Here is a 21581-nt window from a genome sequence, read left to right as displayed (position 1 = left end):
TTGACTCAGTATTTAAGTTCTATAATGTCTAAAACTAAAGGCACCTGGAAAATTACTGACTGATGGTGGTGTAAAAGTTGTGAATATCAAGTAAAAACCTGTGGTTTTGAAGGGGAATGGCAGAGGGGTGTTTCGCTTCAGAGATGAAAAGAGTAATTTCATTCTATCTTAACAGCATGCACCAACCTTTTCAGAACAGCTAGGGTTTCTGGGTTGCATCAGAAAAGAAAACATCACCAAGTTTGTTATTCTCCTGTAAGAGGGGGGAAATATCTTAATACGTATATTTATAAATGTTAAGGAAACAACATGAAAGCCGAAAATTTATTTCACTAACATACATAAGTTCACAACAATGAACACAGAAAATAGCAGTATATACAGAATTCGACTACTTACAATACATTACAATAGATAACAGGGCATTTCATAAACAATTCAGTACTGGATTGAAATCTTTCCAAGGATGGTTAATTCTATTTAGCAGAACTATAACAAATCCATTCCTATCAGGGTGAGAGAGGGCTTTCACTGTTGCTGTTGAGTACTTTAAAAATATTTGCCTCTTATAAGTGAAAGGAGCCACAGCAACTGCTAAGTGAACTTATTCCATGTATGCTGAGTGTTATTAAATCTGAGTTTTCTGTGATTTAAAAAAAATTTTTTTAATAAAATAAAACACATGTGATTAATACCATATGTGAATTAAATGATTTATTCAGAGAGCCTATCACAGTAGTGCTGGCTACATCATGGACACTTACCTCATAGGATTTGTAATGAAAATTACTGGATGTCATGGCTGGGGAGCGTTTACCAGGGTGCTGATCTCAGTGAATACTTCGTGAATTGACAGCTGATAGGATGATAATAACAATGCCGTTGGTTATAAGATCTCACTACTCAAAGTGTACCCCACGGGCCAGCAAGGTCCATATTACCTGGGAAGTCATTGGAATGCGGAGTCTCAGGCTCCACCCAGACCTCCTGAGTCAGAACCTGCAAGTTTGAGAAGCACTGATACAGAAAAACATTCTTGGAGTTCAGCAACTCGACAGAACTCATATTAGTAGTAAACCATGGGGGTTGGGAGTCATACCCAAATCAGCAAGTGCTAAGGCCAGTGCCTTTCTCTTATCCCTTAGACAGCATCTCTGACCTGGAGATGTTCAGGCTTCCTGAATCCCAGGGCTATTCTTTCTTTCATCCAAGCTGTAACTGAAAAGCTTTTCAAAAACCCATTTTTTATGTCTACCACAGTAGCAATGACATTGTAATTTTGTTTTATTTTCCACATTTTTAATTATTCAGCTGTTTTACTTGTCACCATTTAGGGAATTATTGCAAAACGTATGTCTTCAGTGCTACTGATCAATGCATATTTAGGCAACTAAACAGATGTAGAATGGGTTGACTGCTTTGATAAAATTAAACATTGATGAAAGGTATATTTGCACAGCAATAATGATGCTGGCATTTGTATAAATAATAGCAGATCTATTTCCCTAATCATCTAGAAAAAAAAACAGTCGGGGCGGGGGGTTGACAGAATTACCAAATATGTCTCACTTACTAGGCAGGTCATTTTCAAGTGCAAGGTTTTTTTTTTCATGGGAATAAAATTATGTTAATTTATAACATCTATTACCACTTTAAAATGAGAGGAGTATATTTGAGCAAAAAACAATGTGGATGAGACCTGAAGCATATTTCCCGGGTATGTTATAATTTCCAGAGCTTGTTTGTACGTCCTGGAAGGTGCATGTTTTTTAAGGTACTCCACAGTACCATAGTTTGATTTTATGCAAGATGTGTTTTGAACTTAAGTGATTCTATGTTACACATTTGTTTTTCACATTTTACCATCTCTGAAATTGGGATCAGTCTTCTAACTGATGGCATGTCACAATTTGATTGACAGAATTTTTTTTCTTTTTTACAATCAATTGGATCTTAAAATCACTTAAATTGAAAATTAGTATCCGCAGTGAACTTAATCCTAGTCCACAGGGAACATCATAGCGAGTAAAACAAATGAGACAGAGAGGGTTCATCACCCCCACCCGTATCCAAAGAAAAAGGGGAGGTGGATAAATAGAAAGAAATGAGATTAAATAAGAAACGCCTCCACGATTTCTTTTTTTCACAGAGCCGGAGAGAAAAATCATGGAAGATAAGATAATTTAGCAAAAGGGCAAGAAAGAGGAATAAGGGAGATGGAAAACAAAAAGAGAGTAAATAAAGCATCAAGATGGAAAATGTATCCAATGAGTGTACTATTTTGACCCCTATTTCCTGGGTGTGGTGTCCTGTACTAGACAGTCAATTTGCTGCTCCCTTTTCTTTATTACACACTCTGGTCAGTAGAGCTCCTAGAGGGTGAGGTGTGGGAGATGCTCCCAGCATCTCTCAGGAGGTATTTCCTCTACTCTGGCCCATGCAGGTGGCCCATCTCCCCCCCCACAGCCTCTGAACTATCATCTCTTTCCCTGCCTCCATTTCACTCAGTCCCACACCACCGAGAAGGTGTAAATGATTGTTACAACTTTGTTTGTTTGTTCTTTCAGGTGATATCAAGATTATCGAACAAAGCTACGGTCTCACAGGTATGGCTTTTTGCCAAAGAGCAAAATATTTATCTAAAATTTGTGGGATTTCCAACAAATCTGTCTCCCCCTCGAGGATGTAATGTATTCATTTTGACTTCCCCTAAAGCACTTGAAAGAGACGTGGCAATGACTTTCATGAGTTTGGGAATAGAGAAAGATTGAAACTCATATATCTATTTAAGGATCTTAGAGCTATTGTTAAGACATAGTTTGTCACCAAAACCTGCCCAGAGTAACGAAGTCCTGGGGTATTGATCTTAGAAGAATTGAGCTTTTAAGTCAGTCCCAACTTTTAAGAACCCTCCAATTTCACAGAAAACTTTCCCCCAAAACAGTAACTTGTCCAATTTATTACCTAGACCTTTATTACCAATAATCCCATGACAGAAACCCTGTAAACAGCTCGTTTTCTTGCTCTGTACCCTCTTGAAGCAGAACCCCCCAACTTTCACACACATGCATACACACACAGATACACATGCATACAGAGGTGCCCAAATAAATCCAATTACACAGCACGTTACAAAGACATTGATAATGGACCGAAGATGGTTGGGGGTGGAAAGCAAACAGAGTTGCTATTGAGAAACATTTTTAAAGCTCTTAAAACATCTCAGTGCTATCAACCAAGTTCCTCCCTGCCACTAGTTGTCTTTTCTCTCTCATCTCTGCAAAATCCCTCTTCAGGAACTAGCAAAACTCTCGTTACATTTAAACTCTTCTCAACAAGCATCCTTTCCTCATTACCACTTTTCCGCCAGACCTTTCCTATATTCTTTCTCATGAAGATAAATTTAGCCTCCTTTTGGATTTTCCCATCTGAATTCCTCACCCCACCATAGCACTCTGAAAATGAACATCCCTTCCAAGAATACACCATCCTTAACTTTCAAAAACAAAATCTGTATAATTAAGGCTGAAGTTCACTTGCAGTATCAAAACTACCAGTATAACAGGGGTTTCAATACAATAGATATTTATTTCTCTCTCATGGACAAGGCTGGAGATGAGCAGTATAACAGTGTCAGTAGGCCTGGAGATTTCCTTTTTCTGCTTCATGATCCTCAACATATGCCTTCCTTCTCCTCATTCTCTCAGATGGCTGCTGGAGATCCATTCATTTCATCAGTGTTCCAGACTAGAAACTAAAACAAAGTAAAAGAGCAAGATAGATGCTCCCCTCCTTCTAGGAGCCTTCCTAAAATTTCCCTATAACCTGTCCACTGGCATACTATCATCCTAGAATTTGGCCTTATGGCCAAACCAAGTGGCAAGGGGTCTGAAAAAGGTGATCTTTGGGCAAGGTGCATTGCTAAGAGTTCTGTTAAAGAAGGGGAGATTATGTAAAATATCACAACATTATCTGTAGGACCTGCCCTGATGTAAATTTTGTTTTCTTTTTCTTCATGATCATCACCATCATCACAAGGGCAAGCATTTAATTAAGCACACTCAGTGCATGTCACTAAGGGTGTAACTACCATTATCTAATACCTAATTTTTTCCTCACATTATTGCCAATTTACAGGTGAGGAAACCAAGGCTTTAAACAATAACATTACCTGACCAAGGTTATAGCTAGTAAGTTACAGGACTTTTAAGACTGTGTGATCAAAAACACATGCATTCCACCACTAGACTTTATTCTGCTTTCCTTTTCGTCAAGACACGTTTGAAATGTTTGAAATGACTATCCCAGCAAGATGTCACGAGCAAAATTAGAGACTCCCTTGACTGTGGGGATAAAACCTCATTGCCCTCATGGGAGCATTCATGAGAAAGATGAGAGGGAAAGGAAGAGATGGGTCAGAGAGAAGGAAAAGATCTATGGTTGAATTTTGTGGCCATGTATACACAGGTGAATCCAGTGACACAAGGGAGGAGGGTGTTTCTATACCAATGGCCTGAAGAAAGTAACAGGTACTCCTCCTGCACAGAGGCTGCATGTGGAGCTGGGTATTTAATAATAATAAATTTGGGTATTGTCTGAAATGATGGTCCACGGGCTAATGAATTCTTGGTATAAATCGTGTCGGCTGTCCCAGTCACAAGAGTCAGTACCTAAGCAAATTGTCCAAGGTTCCAAGCATGGAAGTGTGAAAATTAAATGAACTTGTAGAAGTACAAACATCTTATAGGTTACTAGTCAGAAGATTCTGTTAGAGCCAAGGGATCCTCCTTGAAACAAAGGAATGGTTAAATTGCCAATGCAAATGTAAACAGAAGTCCAGTTAGAGAATGTACTCACTGATTTTAATTTCTGTGATGAGTTCGCCCTGTTGTATCTTTAGCTGGGTGAGCTCACATTTCTGTTCTACAATACTAGTATACAAATGTTCCTCTGCAATTCCACATGGGTCCATCTTTTGTTAAAAGCACAGAATTTAAAATGCTGTGAAGAAAAAAAAACAAATAAAAGCAAAACCATAACTCTTGAATAAAGAACTTATAGCTTTACCATTAATTAAAATAATCACATAGTTGGAAAGATGAGTCTAATAATTCCATTTCCTCAAGAAATTTTGACCCATAAGATTAAAATACAGGGCTTCCCTGGTGGCACAGTGGTTGAGAATCTGCCTGCCAATGCAGAGGACACGGGTTCGAGCCCTGGTCTGGGAAGATCCCACATGCCGCAGAGCAACTGGGCCTGTGAGCCACAGCTACTGAGCCTGCACTTCTGGAGCCTGTGCTCCGCAACAAGAGAGGCCATGACAGTGAGAGGCCCGCGCACTGCGATGAAGAGTGGCCCCCCACTCACCGCAACTAGAGAAAGCCCTCGCACAGAAATGAAGACCCAACACAGCCAATTAATTAATTAATTAATTTTTTAAAAGATTAAAATAAAAAAAAAAAAGACCTTCCTAAGTGAACTGATCATTTTACTTTACAGCTATGGCCTCAACTAAATGGGTGAATGGGCCTGTCAGTCACTACAGATTCAAGTTCATTTTTTTGTTACATATATATATATCATTATAACTGTTACAATAAAATTCATATACCAATAAAACAACTATTTATTGAGATGAAGTAATAACCATGACAGCTCATGACAATAAATAGTATTCTTAGGTCTTTTCAGTTTATTTTTATTATGAATTATTGATAAGCAGGTATAAATGATTGTATTCTCAAAAGAAACTGAGGCACAGAAAAATGAACTGACTTTTTGGAGCAGGGAGGCCATGTCTGGGGCAGAGCAAGAAACACATACTCTTAGAGTGACTCTGTTGAGGGCCATCAGCTTAGCCTTTGCTACCTTGTCTGCCCTGCCCCTTCATTATCCCCTCCTTCATCCTTTCCCATCCTCTCCTTTGCTTCTTCTAGGCCTGTAAGGTTGAAGGAGCCCAGGTAGGAATCCTACAGGAGAGTTTACAAAACTCTCCCTTTCCTTTCCTAAGGCTCTTCAAGGTGAGAGGATCAAATGGTTTGCTGTACTTCCTGCCACCTGACTTGTGAGAACAAGGAGAGCTGAGGACACTTCTGATCTTCGTTCATCTATGATCCAAAATAGGAAAGAGTTTTATTCTCAAAGATAATATAATTTTGCTGGTTGATCTCCACATAAAGTTCCACTGAGGACCCTGTAACTTTAAAATATCAATGCCCAATTATGCTAAGTGAAATCAGTCAGACAGAGAAAGACAAATACTGTATGAGATCACTTATATGTGGAATCTAAAAAATACAACAAACTAGTGAATATAACCAAAAAGAAGCAGACACAGAGAACAAACTAGCGGTTATCAATGAGGAGAGGGAAGGGGGAGGGGCAAGATACAGGTAGGGGAGTAAGAGGTACAAACTACTGGGTATAAAATAAGCTACAGGGAGATGTTGTACAACACAGGGAATATAGCCAATATTTTACAATATCTATAAATGGAGTATAACCTGTAAAAATTGTGAATCACTATATCGTACACCTGTAACATATAATATTGTATATCAACAATACTTCAATAAAAAATAAAATGATGAGGATACCTGAAAAATGAAATAAATAAATTAAATAAACTATCAAGGCCCAAGACCTTCCAGTAAAATTGAAAAATGTCTTATTCCTAAAAACATGCCATCATATGCTATTATAAATGACAGGCTGATTAAAACCTCAATGCAAACCTGATCAAATGCACCTTTTACATAGCTCACCACCAAGAGAGTTTAAAAGACCATTGTGGGCTAACACCAGGAAAGCAGAGAGAGTAAACCTAGCTGAGATCAGAAATGGGGAGATTTTTAACATCTTTTATTGAAATATAGTTGATTTACAATGTTGTGTTAGTTTCAGGTGTACAGTAAAGTGATTGAGATATATATATATATATGTATATATATACATATATATATGTATATATCCTTTTTTAACATTCTCTTCCATTATAAGTTATTCCAAGATATTGAATCGAGTTCTCTGTGCTATATAGGAGGTCCTTGTTGGTTATCTATTTTATATATAGCAGTGTGTATATTTTAATGTCAAACTCCTAATTTATCCCTCTACCCCCCTCCCCTTGGGTAATCTTAAGTTTGTTTTCTATGTCTGTGAGTCTATTTCTGTTTTGTTTAAAATTTTTATTGGAGTATAGTTGATTTACAGTGTTGTGTTAGTTTCAGGTGTACAGCAAAGTGAATCATTCTTTTTCAGATTCTTTTCCCATGTAGGTTATTACAGAATATTGAGTAGAGTTCCCTGTGCTAGACAGTATGAGAGACTTTGAACAGCTGAATAAATAAGAGCAAAATCTGTGAGGTCTTCCATTTTAAAGGCTCTAGGGGACCTGACTTTGTTCAGATGGGCCCTGCAGCATGAATGATATGCCTCTCAAGAAGTCTTCACCATCTGTACTCATGTATATTATCCTCCGATTTAGCCAGAGCCCAAGGGAAATGGCAGCATCAAGAAGAGACTCCCATCCATTGTGGAAGACGAGGAAGAGGAAGAGAGCCGGGAAGAGGAGGAGACTGCTTCCCTCTCCCCCATCTACACAAGGGGATCTTCCTCTTCCCGTAGCAAGAGGCCTGGAAGCAGTAAGAGCTATCTCGGCTTAAGCCTGAAGCAGCTGGCCTCGGGAACAGTGCCATTTCACTCACCTGTCAGAGTCTCCAGTTCCAATTCCCCCAAAAGCAAACAGGAAGCCGACGCCCCTAACCACGGTAAAAGAAAAGAGAAGAACTTGAAATTGCAACTTTCAACTTTGAACAATGCTGGACCCCCAGACCTCAGTCCAAGGTGAGAGTTCACATCATAGAATTCTTTCCGAGGTGAAACTGGCTGCCTTGTATTCAGACTAGTACCTGGCTAGTAAATGAGTCAGCCTTCTAGGCCTTTCTGCCATGCAGGTTCCTAGCCTCGATGCTTCAGCTTCCTTAAATTTTTGTGCGCCATTTTTGACTCTACGTGGAGGTGTATGCAAGATGAGAATAAATCATGTTAGTCACATTCTCAAAAGGGTCCATTACATGTTCCAAATTCTTTCTCTTCTCCCTTTATCCATTTAGCTCTACCTATTTTTATAGATGTATATTTCTACATTGTAATTTTATAACTTATAAATTTCTAATGAAAACAAAAGAGATGGAACAAAGTCCGTATTGTTATCCCCTCAGTATCTGATCTTACCAAAAGTTTCATGAAGCAATGAGTGGAAATTATGAAGGAAGTGAAGTGCTGGTCTTCATGTCCCATAGTATTTGCTTCATTATTGTGGACGACTGAACTTAGTTTTATTTCTGGTCCCTTCAGCCTGTAATATGGGATGGTTCTATTTTTTAATTTTAAAAAAATTCACTTTAGGATCAACTAAAAGTGATTGAAACACTGAAAAATTCTGACTCAGAAAATGTGAAAAGAGTAGGCTACGGTGTGTAACAGCTCAGTAAAAATAGACAAGAAAAAAACATATTGAGTGATTCCTAGTCTCATGTACTCGGCTAGGTAATTTTTCATTTACTATTACATTTAGTCTTTTCAGGAATCGTCTAAAGTAGCTTGTATTATCTCTACTATAAAGTTGTAAGAAGTGTTAAGTATTTTGAAGGTTACATATTTTGTCCAAAATCTCAGAAATTTGAGTTCTGAAATATAGATACAAATTCTGTTGTTCTGCTTATAAGGCAAGAGATGTTTCTGATATACTACATATTTAGTTAGTCATTTGAAGAACACAACTTATCCATTTAGAGAAAATATTAAGGGGAAAATAAGCAAAACAGGGTTAATGATAAGTAGGTGGATATTAAATGTTCAGGAATTCAGTTGGAGATGGTAATTTGAAAACATCCCTTAACTCTTCTCCGTCCTAAAATTTCTCTAAAATGAAAAATACTAAATTATAAAAAAGGGGGAAAATGTATCAGAGCTGGAAAAGAAATTTTCATGTACAACTTATTCTACACTTATGAAAAAACATATTTTATTTTATATCTAGAAAAAGATTTTGAGAACACACCAAGATGTTAAGGGTAGTGGTGAATGACAGTTGATTCTTCTTTTCAGATTTTTGCTACCTTTATGTTTACATTTTCTACAATAAATTCATCTTTTTTTAAAATAATGAGTGTGTTAGATATTATTTACCAAGGAAAGAAGATTAGCTAGAGTCCTAATAGTCATTTAAATATAATTCCTCAACTCTCACTTCAGAGTTTTGTCCACGTCCAGAGCAAAGATGTTTTCAAAGTTATTTTCTGCAATTCTGTAAACATTACGTTAAAACTCTTTAATTCTGGATAGAGTAGTGAATTAATATAAATTTAGATAAGAGAACATCTGTAGCTTAAGGTTTTGAATCTGAGAATAAATGAGTCTAAGATCTATAGCATTGCTGTTCAATAGAAATGTAGCATGAGCTAAAATTGTGAGCTACATGAGTAATTTTAAATGTTCCAGTAGCCACATCTTTAAAAAGTAAACACACACACGTGGAATTATTTAATAATAATTTTAATAAGATATTTTATGTGACTCAATATGCCCCAAATACTAGCATTTCAAATGTGAACAATGTAAAAAATTTCTAATTAAATAACTTACATTTTTTACTAAAATCTTCAAAATCCAGTGTGTATTTTATAGTTACAGCACATCTCTTTTTGCACATTTCAGGTGCTCAATGGCCGTATAAGGCTAATGGCTACCATATTGGATAGCCCAGCTCTAGAGTGTCTAGAATTTCGAAATTTAACACACGATTTTTCAAGTCTTCTAGGAATACTGGAACCCATGGATATAAATGCACAACTAGCCAATGCTTGTTATTTTAAACAGGGTTGTTGATGGAATTGAAGATGGAAACTGTAGTGAGGAAAGCCAGTCTTTTGACTTTGGCTCTGAACGAGTCAGACCGGAGCCCCGAATTTCTCCTCCTCTTGGAGGTAAGCTCTATATTTAGTCTTCTCTCAAGGGGTGATATGTCTTTACAACTTGTAATGTTTGGTATAGGCACTTTTTTGCCTTCCCATTCTCGGGGTATTCTCCATGTGATGGAACTTAACCAAAGCCACAAAGTAATTTGACTTGAGTCTGTGCCACCTCCAAGTTATTAAGATAGCGTTTGTAATGGTTCCTCTATCCAGGCTCGACACCCTGCAGCTTACCAGCCCAGGTAAATGGTGTGTCAGGAGGAGACTCAAATTTCTGCTCTTCATCAGAGGGTAACCATGTTTTCCTATTATAAATGCAGACTAATCCACAGAAACAACATTACCCAAAGGAAATGCTGTGTTGGGTGTAGACTGTAGGAACATTGGTTATACTTAACCAATTTATTGGGTAAGTGGTTACATACTTGCAGTTTGCCAGGGATAAATATCTTCAGAAGTATGTAAGAATATCGGAAATGATGGGGAATTATATGAAGTACTACCCTCTAGGGATGGTGAATTAACGTAAAGTACCCCCAAACCTAGCCCAGGCTCCTCTCTCTCCATTTCATTCTTGAGTTCATTGCCCACAAAAGAATTTGTCAGCATGATGAAGGCCAGAAATGACAACTTCTAAAAGAAGACGCACCTGTAGTTGATAGAGAATAATGAACATAGGTGATCCCAAACAGTCACCAGATGCAAGGCAGATCCTTGTGTCAGGATCTCCTGCTAATTGGTGAATCCTTCCATGGGCAAAGCCAAGCCCAGTAAAGACTTCTGAATGTACAGCTCTGGGGGTATGTCTCCATTTGGTAGAATACCAGTCTTCCATCTCAATCAACAGTTCTTCTCAGCACTCATCTGGGAAGATGGAAGAGTAAGACTCCATAGTAGGACAATGGTGGGAGGTAGGAAGGTGAGGAGAGGAATGCAGATGTTAGTCAACAATCATGATTCATCCATGTAATGGACTTATATCTGCTCTGAGCAAGAAGCACAGAAATCATAGTTCTAGTCAACCAGATGTGAGCATTTGCTATGGAAGCTGATGGTGGGTCCCAATAGGAAGTTTTCCTTGTTGGCTCACAGGACGTCATCATGCCATCCACCTAGTATTTCTGGTCCTGCCACCCCCCTTAGCCTCCTCTTCTCCCTTTTCCCAACATCTACCCCAATACTCATCCATTCAAGCAACAAATATTCTTGACTTTACCTCCTAAATATCTCTCAGTTATGTCTGAGACTTTCTATCCTTCCTTCTACCACCCTTTTCCCTGCCACATTCACTCTTGCCTGCAGTGCTTCCAAAGTCACTTCTCTGTTTTCACACTGTTCTCCATACAGAGTGAACTTTTAAAAAAATACAAATTTATTCTTATTACGCTATTCCTATGCTTAAAATCCTGAGATGGATTCCTACTGCCCTTAGTATGAAATCCACACCTATTGCATAATTGCTTTTTTTAAAAAATAAATTTATTTATTTATTATTTTGGCTGCATTGGGTCTTCATTGCTGTGCGCAGGCTTTCTCTAGTTGCAGTGAGAGGGGGCTACTTTTCAATGCAGTACTCGGGCTTCTCATTAGGGTGGCTTCTCTTGCTGCAGAGCACAGGCTCTAAGCACGGGGGCTACAGTAGTTGTGACGCACGGGCTTAGTTGCTCCATGGCATGTGGGATCTTCCCAGACCAGGGCTCGAACCTGTGTCCCCTGCATTGGCAGGCAGATTCTTAACCACTGCACCACCAGAGAAGCCCCATAATTGCTTTTTCAATGTCTCTTTTCCCAGCTAGACTCAAAGCCCCATGAAGGTCAATATATTTTCTTTATTTCTGTCTCATCTAAAGGAGGCTTAGCCTGTTGTAGGTGATCTCTTATCATTCATTGAATGAATAGATTAACTTTGAAAAATATCTCAGCAAAAGGAACTTTTACTACTCTGACACTTGATTGTTTTGAGCGACTTTTTTCTCCCACAGGCAAATTTTCTACACATAATTGACCAGAATTAGGATAGTCATCATGATATATATATATATATACGACATATATAGATATAGATACCTCTGTATATCAAATCCTTTCCACTCTAGCTAGCAATGATTCATCTGTGCTTCTGCTCCTGACAGATATGAAATGTATTTGTAAAAGTAAGGTAGAGAAAAAGTGGAGATGAGAGACCCGGGAAACGGGAGAAATCACCTTTTAGAGCAACATTGGAAGAGACAGAAAGCCTGCAGTGGGGATGAGCAGCTTTAATAGAGGTCGGAGGAAAATGCTCTCATGGGTACAGGACTCAAAATCTGGAAAGGGAAGAGAGGAGAAAAGAACATCTCTTTTCTATGGCTTGGACACTGGCTGTGATATATTTTTGGAAAATGGTCAAAGAAGAGAACATGTGCCATTTGGGCACATGGTAGGACTGTGTTCAGGAGAGGGGGAAGGTGGCCATGGACACATCCAGTAAGTGTGGCCACAGTCACCACCATGCTGTGTGCCTAGTTTCAAAGAGCTCACCAGGTGCCATCCAGAGGAGAACTAGGGAGACAGAAGCTACAGTGCACCGACATCAGGAAAGGTTGAAGGTAGCTTGGGCTTCCTTCCTTGTTCTAACTGCCCCAGTCCTGAAATATGAGGTTTATTCCTGAAGGACTCATTCTGCGTGTGTGTCACTTTCCAGACCCAGAGATTGGAGCTGCTGTCCTCTTCATCAAAGCAGAGGAGACCAAGCAGCAGATAAACAAACTCAACAGCGAGGTATGGAGCTTTGCCTTTCTCTGGTCATGTTGGAGTGGTGAGAGGGGAAAGAAATCCTACTCACCAGCAGAAGTGGTATAATATAGTCATGATGAATATGTGCTCTGGTGTCTGGTGACAAATATGGATGAATTCCCACTCAGCCTCATGTGACTATTAGTCACTTACCTTCTCTCAAGCTCTATTTCCCCATGGGTAGCAAAGAGATAGTAGTCATCCCCACCTTATGGCCCGTTTGTGAAATTAAATGAAATAACCTAGGTAAATTATTTAACCTACAGGAAACACTAACTAAATGATTATTATAATTGGTGTCATAAATGTATTGATACTTGGTTTAATTGGTGCTTTGTCACTTTTTTCAAGTACTTTAATTTTTAATGAGTTAAAGCAAGATCATTTGTCCAATCAAAAGTAATGAATCAGAGTAACCAAATGGCCTGAAACTCTATTCTTTTCTCTGGCCTGTATTTGCTGTGTAACTTTGAGCACTTTAGCTCTTTAGATCTTACCATCTCTCCGTGTAAAATAAGGTTATTTCTTAAAAAACTTTATTGAGGTATACTGTACGTATCATAAAATTCACCTATTTCAAGTGTATAGTTTAATGATTTTTACTATCTTTATTGAGTGGTTCAACCATCCCCACCTGAGTTTTAGAGTATTTTTCCTCCCTAAAAAGATCTCTCACACCCATTTATGATTAATCTCTGTTCCCACATCTAGCCCTAGGCAACCACTTATCTACTTTCTGTTTCTATAAATTTGTCTTTTCTGTATGTCTCATATAAATAGAGAAGGTAATTTCTGAATCAGTCTCTTAATTTGGGTGTCCCCCTAAAATTAAATTTTTTTAAAAAATAGATTTTGAGACAATGATTTGGATGCAGATAGTTTCTTTGGGAGGTGATCCAGGAAGCAAGATGAAGGAGCAAAGGAATAAGACAGGAAAGAAAGGAAAACAAGTAAATAAGTGTGTGTTAATGAGATCATTCACTCTGTAGGCAATTGGGGCTTGATCCTGCTCGGGGGTGGCCACTGAGAGACTGGGTAGGGCAACTCAGAATTGTTCTTCCATGAGACAAGTAAAAGGAGTTGAGGGTGGCTCCTGAGAGGTTACCTTCAGGCTTAGCTGCAGAAGACGCTAGGAGGATCCTTCAGACAGGAATATGCAGGAAGACCCAGCTGTCTGTGGTGAACTTCCAGGTAGACCTAGGCCAAGTTCAGTGAGCAGACACAGACAGGGTAATAGGGCTGAAGTTTTAGATTCTCTGATGAGGTCTTGATGGAAAATGTAACCAACTGATGATATTGATGAGATTTGAAAAAAATGAAATTCACGTAATCATAATTGGTTTCCAATTACCTGTAATAATGGAAAACTGGGCAGCTTGTCACAAAGTCTATAGGGTTCTTTTGTTAATAAATTTATTTATTTCATTTATCTTATTTTTGGCTGTGTTGGGTCTTCGTTGCTGCGTGTGGGCTTTCTCTACTTGCTGCGAGCAGGGGCTACTCTTCGTTGAGGTGCGTGGGCTTCTCATCGTGGTGGCTTCTCTTGTTGCAGAGCACAGGCTCTAGGCGCACGGACTTCAGTAGTTGTGGCTCGTGGACTCCAGAGCACAGGCTCAGTAGTTGTGGCGCACGGGCTTAGCTGCTCCGCCGCATGTGGGATCTTCCCGAACCAGGGCTCAAACCCGTGTCCCCTGCATTGGCAGGCAGATTCTTAACCACTGCACCACCAGGGAAGCTCAAGTCTATAGGTTTTTGTTCAATGTGTGTTCCATCAGCTTAGTGAAGATTTGTGCTTTACTGCCCTCTCTCATTCGGAGTCTACACTTTCTGGAAGTGAGATGGTTGCCAACAAGAAGTAAGAGGGCCAAAGGGCAGACTAACAAAATCGGAAAAGAAAAACTAGCTGGATTGAAACTGCTTAAATCATGAGGACTTGGCCATATGTGAGATCACACAAATAATCTCATTAAAAATACACCAAAAAAAAATACACAGAAGAACAAAAAGAAAACAAACTAAACACTCTTTTGGGCACCTGGACATCAACTTTTGTGTGTGTGTGGTTTAAGAGTGCTTTATTATTGTGGGGTTTTTTGTTGTTGGGTTTTTTTTTTTTTTTTGGATAGCAACTTTTTATTAAACAATTTTCTTTAAGATACTGTTCTCAGATAAAATCACACATTAATAACATTTGAATTATCAATATTTTCCTTCACATTTGAGTTTATTTAATGGTTTTAGGAACTGACTGACCAATATCTTAGCTGAAACACAGAAGTTAGTAATTAGTTTGGGGGAAAAAATGTGTTGGTATCTTCAATGTTCACCTTCCCTAAGTTCAGGTTTTTCCTCTATTAAATGGTAATGATAAAATCTGCCATAGAGGAGCGTGGTAAGGACTTAATACCATATGTAAAGCACCAAACATGGTGGTCAAATGCTCATTCTCTCCTCATACAAGGTCATGCTTCTAGTCAACAAATGTGACTCTCAAGTTAGTCCCCCCTGCTACCCAGCAGTGCCCCATGCAGAGTAACAGGAGAGAGAATTAGTCAACGCATATGGAATAAAATGAAAATGAATGGACTTAAGGGAAACATATTTGATCATGAAAATGAGACTGCTTTCACCTGAGACTTCCTTTTGCTATGAAGGCACTCACTATAAAATTAGAATAGGGACTTCCCTGGTGGCACAGTGGTTAAGAATCTGCCTGCCAGTGCAGGGGACATGGGTTTGAGCCCTGGTCTGGGAAGATGCCACTGAGCAACTAAGCCTGTGGGCCACAACTACTGAGCCTGCCTGCCACAATTACTGAAGCCCACGCACCTAGAGCTCATGCTCCGCAACAAGAGAAGCCACTGCAATGAGAAGCCCATGCACCACAAGGAAGAGTAGCCCCTGCTCACCGCAACTAGAGAAAGCCACGCGCAGCAACGAAGACCCAATGCAGCCAAAAATAAATAAATATATTTATTTTTTTAAATTACAATAAAAAATGATAGGGTAAAAAATTTACATTTCAGTGCATCTTATTTTAACTAAATAATTTGATGTAAAAGTGTCACCGATTTACTGTAAAGAACACTTATTCTGTAATACTTAAGTTGATTTAAGGGCAAGGAGACCCAGTATGCCAGTTAACAATGCTTAACCATTATTTGACATTACACTAAACGTTTAAGTGGTAAAATGATATTAAAACTAGGCAAAAGACAACCTGCCAAACTTAACAGAAAGGTAATCACAGACAAATCTTCAATTTCAAAGTGAGAAAATGCGGTGGCTTGTTAAATCATCCTTAGCAGAGTGCACTTTGGCTGGAGTGCTCTAATTGCCACTTGTTAACATTTTATTTTGTAGGTACATAAAGGAGCCAGTTAATATTAGGCCATTTTATTCCAACTTGAGTCTTAACTATATTAAGGAGAATGAAAATGTTTCATGTATATAATACATGCCTAAACAAAAATATAAATGAGTTTTGTAGAAACATATTGACTTTTCTGAGAGAGAAGTCTGGCTTCTCATACTATTTATTAACTCCATTTTTAAAACAACTTTATTGAGGTATAATTAATGTGTCATAGAATTCATCCTTTTAAATTGTACACCTCGGGACTTCCCTGGCTGTCCAATGGTTATGACTCTGTGCTTGTATGGCAGGGAGCGCGGGTTCGATCCCTGGTCAGGGAACTAAGATCCCGCAAGCCAGACAGCACAGCCAAAATTAATTAATTAATTAATTAATTAAAGCCTACACTTGAGGGCTTTTAGTATATTCCTAGACTTGTGCATGCATCACCATAATAAATTTTAGAACATTTTGTTACCCCACAAAGAAGCTTTGCACCACACAGCCATCACCCCTAATGCCAGTGGCTCCCCATCTTCAGCCCCAGGCAACCACTAAGCTACACTATATGCCTGTAGATTTACCCACTCAGGCCATTTTATATAAATGGAATCATACAATATGGTCCTTTGTGACTGGCTTTTTTCACTGAGTGTAATATTTTCGAGGTTTTCATCTCACATTGTTGCATACCAGTACTTTATTCCTTTTTACTGCCAAGTAATATTTCATTATATAGATCTAGCACATTTTGTTTATTCATTCATCATTTGATGGGCATTTGTGTTGTAACCACTTTTTGGCTAATATGAACAATGCTACTATGAACTTTCATAAAACATTCACGCAAGATTTTGTGTGCACATGTTTTAATTTCTCCTGAGTAAAGAAGAATGGCTGGTAACCCTATGTGTAAACATTTGAGGAACTGCCAGGCTGTTTCCCAAAGCAGCAGAAGAATTTTACATTTAGCAGCATATGAAGGTTCCAACCTCTCCACTTTCTCACCAACAATTTTTATTTGTTATTATCTGATTTTTTTATATAACCGTTCTTGTGTGCATAAAGTGGTATCTCATGTGGTTTCCATTTGCATTTCCCTGATAGCTAATAATTTGAGCATCTTTTCATGTGTTATTGGCCATTTGTATGTCTTTGGAGAACTGTCAGTTTAGATCTTCTGTCCATTTTTAAATTAGGTTGTCTGTTTATTACTGAGTTGTGAGTGTTCTTTATATATTCTAGATAACAAGTTATGATGGATGTACAGTTTTCTTCTCACATTCTTTAAGTTGCCCTTTAATTTTCTTAATGTTTTTCTATAAAGCACAATTTGGTGATATCCAATTTATCTCCTTTTTCTTTTGTTCTTTGTGATTTTGAGGTCACATCTAAGAAACCATTGCCTATCCCAAGGTCATTAAGATTTATTCCTCTGTCTTATTCTAAAGGTTTTATAGTGTGAGCTCTTACATTTAGGTCTTTGGTATATTTTGAGTTAATTTTTGTATATGGGTGATGTATGGGTCCAATTTTACTTAATTTTTTTGTGTGGATGTCTAGTGATCACATCACCATTTATTAAAAACACTGTTTTCCCCACTGAATTGTCTTTGTACTCTTCTGACACTCAACTTGCCATTGATATGAGGGTTTATTTCTGGACTCTCAATTCTATTCTATTGCTCTATGTGTCTATCCATATCTTTCTAAATTTCTTTCAACAATATTTTGTAGTTTTCAGTGTACAAGTCTTGCACTTCCTTGGTTAAATGTATTCCTAAGAGTTCTAATACTTTTTTATCATCTTTATTGGAGTATAATAGCTTTACAATGGTGTGTTATATTCTGCTGTACAACAAAGTGAATCAGCTATACATATACATATATCCCCATATCTTCTCCCTCTTGTATCTCCCTCCCACCCTCCCTATCCCACCCCTCTAGGTGGTCACAAAGCACCAAGCTGATCTCCCTGTGCTATGTGGCTGCTTCCCACTAGCTATCTATTTTACATTTGGTAGTGTATATATGTCCATGCCACTCTCTCACTCCGTTCCAGCTTACTGTTCCCCCTCCCCGTGTCCTCAAGTCCATTCTCTACGTCTGCGTCTTTATTCTTGTCCTGCCCCTAGGTTCTTCAGAATCTTTTTTTTTAGATTCCATATATATGTGTTAGCATACAGTATTTGTTTTTCTATTTCTGACTTACTTCACTCTGTATGACAGTCTCTAGGTCCATCCACCTCACTACAAATAACTCAATTTCGCTTCTTTTTATGGCTGAGTAATATTCCATTGTATATATGTGCCACATCTTCTTCTTTTTTTTTTTTTTTGAGGTACACAGGCCTCTCACTGTTGTGGCCTCTCCCGTTGCGGAGCACACGCTCCGGACGCGCAGGCTCAGCGGCCATGGCTCACGGGCCCAGCCGCTCCGTGGCATGTGGGATCTTCCCAGACCGGGGCACAAACCCATGTCCCCTGCATCAGCAGGCGGACTCTCAACCACTGCACCACCAGGGAAGCCCCGCCACATCTTTATCCATTCATCTGTTGATGGACACTTAAGCTGCTTCCATGTTCTGGCTATTGTAAATACAGCTGCAATAAACATTGTGGTACATGACTCTTTGAATTATGGTTTTCTCAGGGTATATGCCCAGTAGTGGGATTGCTGGGTCGTATGGTAGTTCTATTTTTAGTTTTTTAAGGAACCTCCATACTGTTCTCCATAGTGGCTGTATCAATATACATTCCCACCAACAGTGCAGAGGGTTCCCTTTTTTCCACACCCTCTCCAGCATTTACTGTTTGTAGATTTATGGTAGTTCTATTTTTAGTTTTTTAAGGGAGTTCTAATGTTTTTGATGCTATTGTAAATGAAATTGTTTTCTTAATTTATTTTTGGATTGTTCACTTATAGTGTACGGAAATACACCTGATTTTTGCTTGCTCATCTTGTATCCTGCAACTTTACCAAACATTTTAAATAGTGCTAATAATTTGGGAGTGGGTTTTTTGGAAATTTTTTATATTAGATCATGCCATCTAGAAGTAGAGATAGTTTTATTTCTCCTTTTCCAATTTAAATGCCTTTTATTACCTTTTCTTCCCTAATTGCCTTGGCTAGAACTTCCAGTACTTCACTGAATAGAAATGGAAAGAAATATCCCTCTCTTGTGCCTCCCCTTGGGAAGGAAGTCTTTGTCTTTCACCATTGAATATGATGTTAACTGTGTGTATTTCATAAATTCCCTTTTTCATGTTGAGAGAGTACCCTTGTATCCCTGATTTGTTGAGTGTTTTTATCACAAGGGGATGTTAAATTTTGTCAAATGCTTTTTCTTGCACCTATTGAGATGACAATGTGTTTGTTTGTTTTTTGTCCTTTATTCTACCAATATGGTATATTATGTTAATTAATGATTTGGGGATGGCAAACTAAACTTGCATTCTTAAAATAAATCCCCCTGGTCATGGTGTAGAATCCCTTTTAAATATTGCTGGATTCAATTTGGTAGTATTTTTTTGAGGATTTTTGCCATCTATATTCATAAATTACTGGTCTACAGTTTTCTTTTTCTTGTGATATCTTTGTCTGGTTTTCATGTGAGAGTAATATTGGTCTCATAAAATGAGTTGAGAAGTGTTCCCTCCTCTTCTATATTTTTAAATAGTTTGTGAAGAATTGCTATTAATGCTCGCTTAAAGGTCTGGTGAAGCCATCTGGTCCTGGGCTTTTCTTTGTGGAAAGTTTTTTGATTACTAATTTAATCACTTTACTTTTATGGGTCTATTTAGATATTCTATTTCTTCTTGAGTCAGTTTTGGTAGTTTACGTCTCTGTAGAAATTTGTCAAATTCATCTGTTATCTTACTTGTTGACCTATAGCGTTCAAAGTATTTCCTTATGATTCTTTTTTTTTTTTTTCCTTATGATTCTTTTCATTTCTGTAATGTTGGTAGTAATGTCTCCTCTTTCATTCCTGATTTTAGTAATTTGAGTCATCTCTCTTTTTATTTAGGTGAAGCTTTGTCAATTTTGTTGATATTTTCAAAAAAACAGCTTTTGGTTTTGATCATTTTTCTTCATTTTTATTCTCTATTTTCATTGTTTTCTGCTCTAATCCTCATTATTTCCTTCTTCCTGCTTCCTTTGAATTTAGTTCACTTTTCTTTTTCCAGTGCCTTAAGGTGAAGTTGATTTTATATCTTTCTTCTTTTTCAATAGGCATTACCATAAATTTCTCCCTAAGCACTGCTTTAACTACATCCCATAAACTTGAGTATGTTGTGTTTTCATTTTCATTTATCTCAAATTATTTTTTAATTTCTCCTGTGATTTCTTCTTTGACCTATTGCTTATTTAGTAATGTGTGATTTAATGTCCACATACTTGAGAATTTCCCAATTTTCTTTATTACTAATTTCTAATTTCATTCCATTATATTTGAAGAACACACTTTGTATGATTTTAATCCTGTTACGTTTATTTAGGTTTACTTAATGGCATAGCATATGGTCTTTCCTGGAGAATGTTCTGTGTGCACTTGAGAAGACTGTGTATTCTGCTGTTGTTGGGTGAATATTCTATAGATGTCTGTTATGTCTATGACTATAGGTCTGTGACGTTCAAGTTTTCTATTTCCTTGTTGAGCTGCCCAGTTGTTCTATTTATTATTAAAAATGAGATATTGCAGTCTCTAACTACTATTACTGATTGTCTATTTCTCCCTTCAATTTTGACTTTTTTTGCTTCATGTATTTAGGGCTCTGTTGTTATATATATATATATATATATATATATATATATATATATATATAATTGTTATCATTTCCTGTAAAGTTGACCACCTGTTTTACCAAATGTTTCTTCTTTATCTCTAGTAAAATTTTTAAGTCTATTTTGTCTGATATTAGTATAGCTTTTCCAGCTTTCTTATGGTTGCTGTTTGCATGATATCTTTTTTCATCCTTCTTCTTTTAACCTACTTGTATATTTGACTCTAATGTGTGTCTTCTGTTGACAGCTTATAGATGTCTTGATTTTTTTTATTCAATCTATCAATATTTGCCTTTTGATTAGATGGCTTAATTCATTCATATTTAATATTATTGATATAGTTTGATTTACATCTTCTATTTTACTTTTTATTTTCTATTTATCTCCTGTTTGCTTGTTTTCACTTACTAATTGTGGGCTTCTTACATTATCAAATATTCTTTTTTAAGATAAGTTCAAAACACTTATGATGGTTACTTAATAAAACAGGATTACATAGACCAAGGGGTAGACGTTCCTCACTTACTTTATATAATTCCAGAAACATATATAATACTTGAACATTTTTGTTCTTTTTCAGATGATTTAAAATAAAACTTAGAGAATAATTCCTCTGTGGTTAAATACATCTGGTATATTTTACTTAAAATTAACTCATATTCTTAGAGATGAACATTAGTCATTA

At 37.5% G+C, this 21581-nt stretch overlaps 1 protein-coding gene across 1 annotated transcript in view; it reads left to right on the top strand.

Moving 5' to 3' along the window:
- KCNH8 (potassium voltage-gated channel subfamily H member 8) overlaps positions 1 to 21581 on the top strand; it is a 383045-nt gene that overhangs the window by 341533 nt on the left and 19931 nt on the right. The window contains exons 12-15 of the mRNA XM_065876325.1: positions 2568 to 2606; positions 7490 to 7848; positions 9886 to 9992; positions 12664 to 12740. Of these exons, the coding sequence (XP_065732397.1) occupies positions 2568 to 2606; positions 7490 to 7848; positions 9886 to 9992; positions 12664 to 12740 (582 nt within the window). The remainder of the gene's footprint in view (positions 1 to 2567; positions 2607 to 7489; positions 7849 to 9885; positions 9993 to 12663; positions 12741 to 21581) is intronic.

The sequence above is a fragment of the Phocoena phocoena genome, chromosome 4, assembly GCF_963924675.1.
Source record: "Phocoena phocoena chromosome 4, mPhoPho1.1, whole genome shotgun sequence".
Lineage (NCBI taxonomy): Eukaryota > Metazoa > Chordata > Mammalia > Artiodactyla > Phocoenidae > Phocoena > Phocoena phocoena.
The sequence above is the reverse complement of the archived record's forward strand: the minus strand, read 5'-3'. Positions and strand labels throughout refer to the sequence as shown.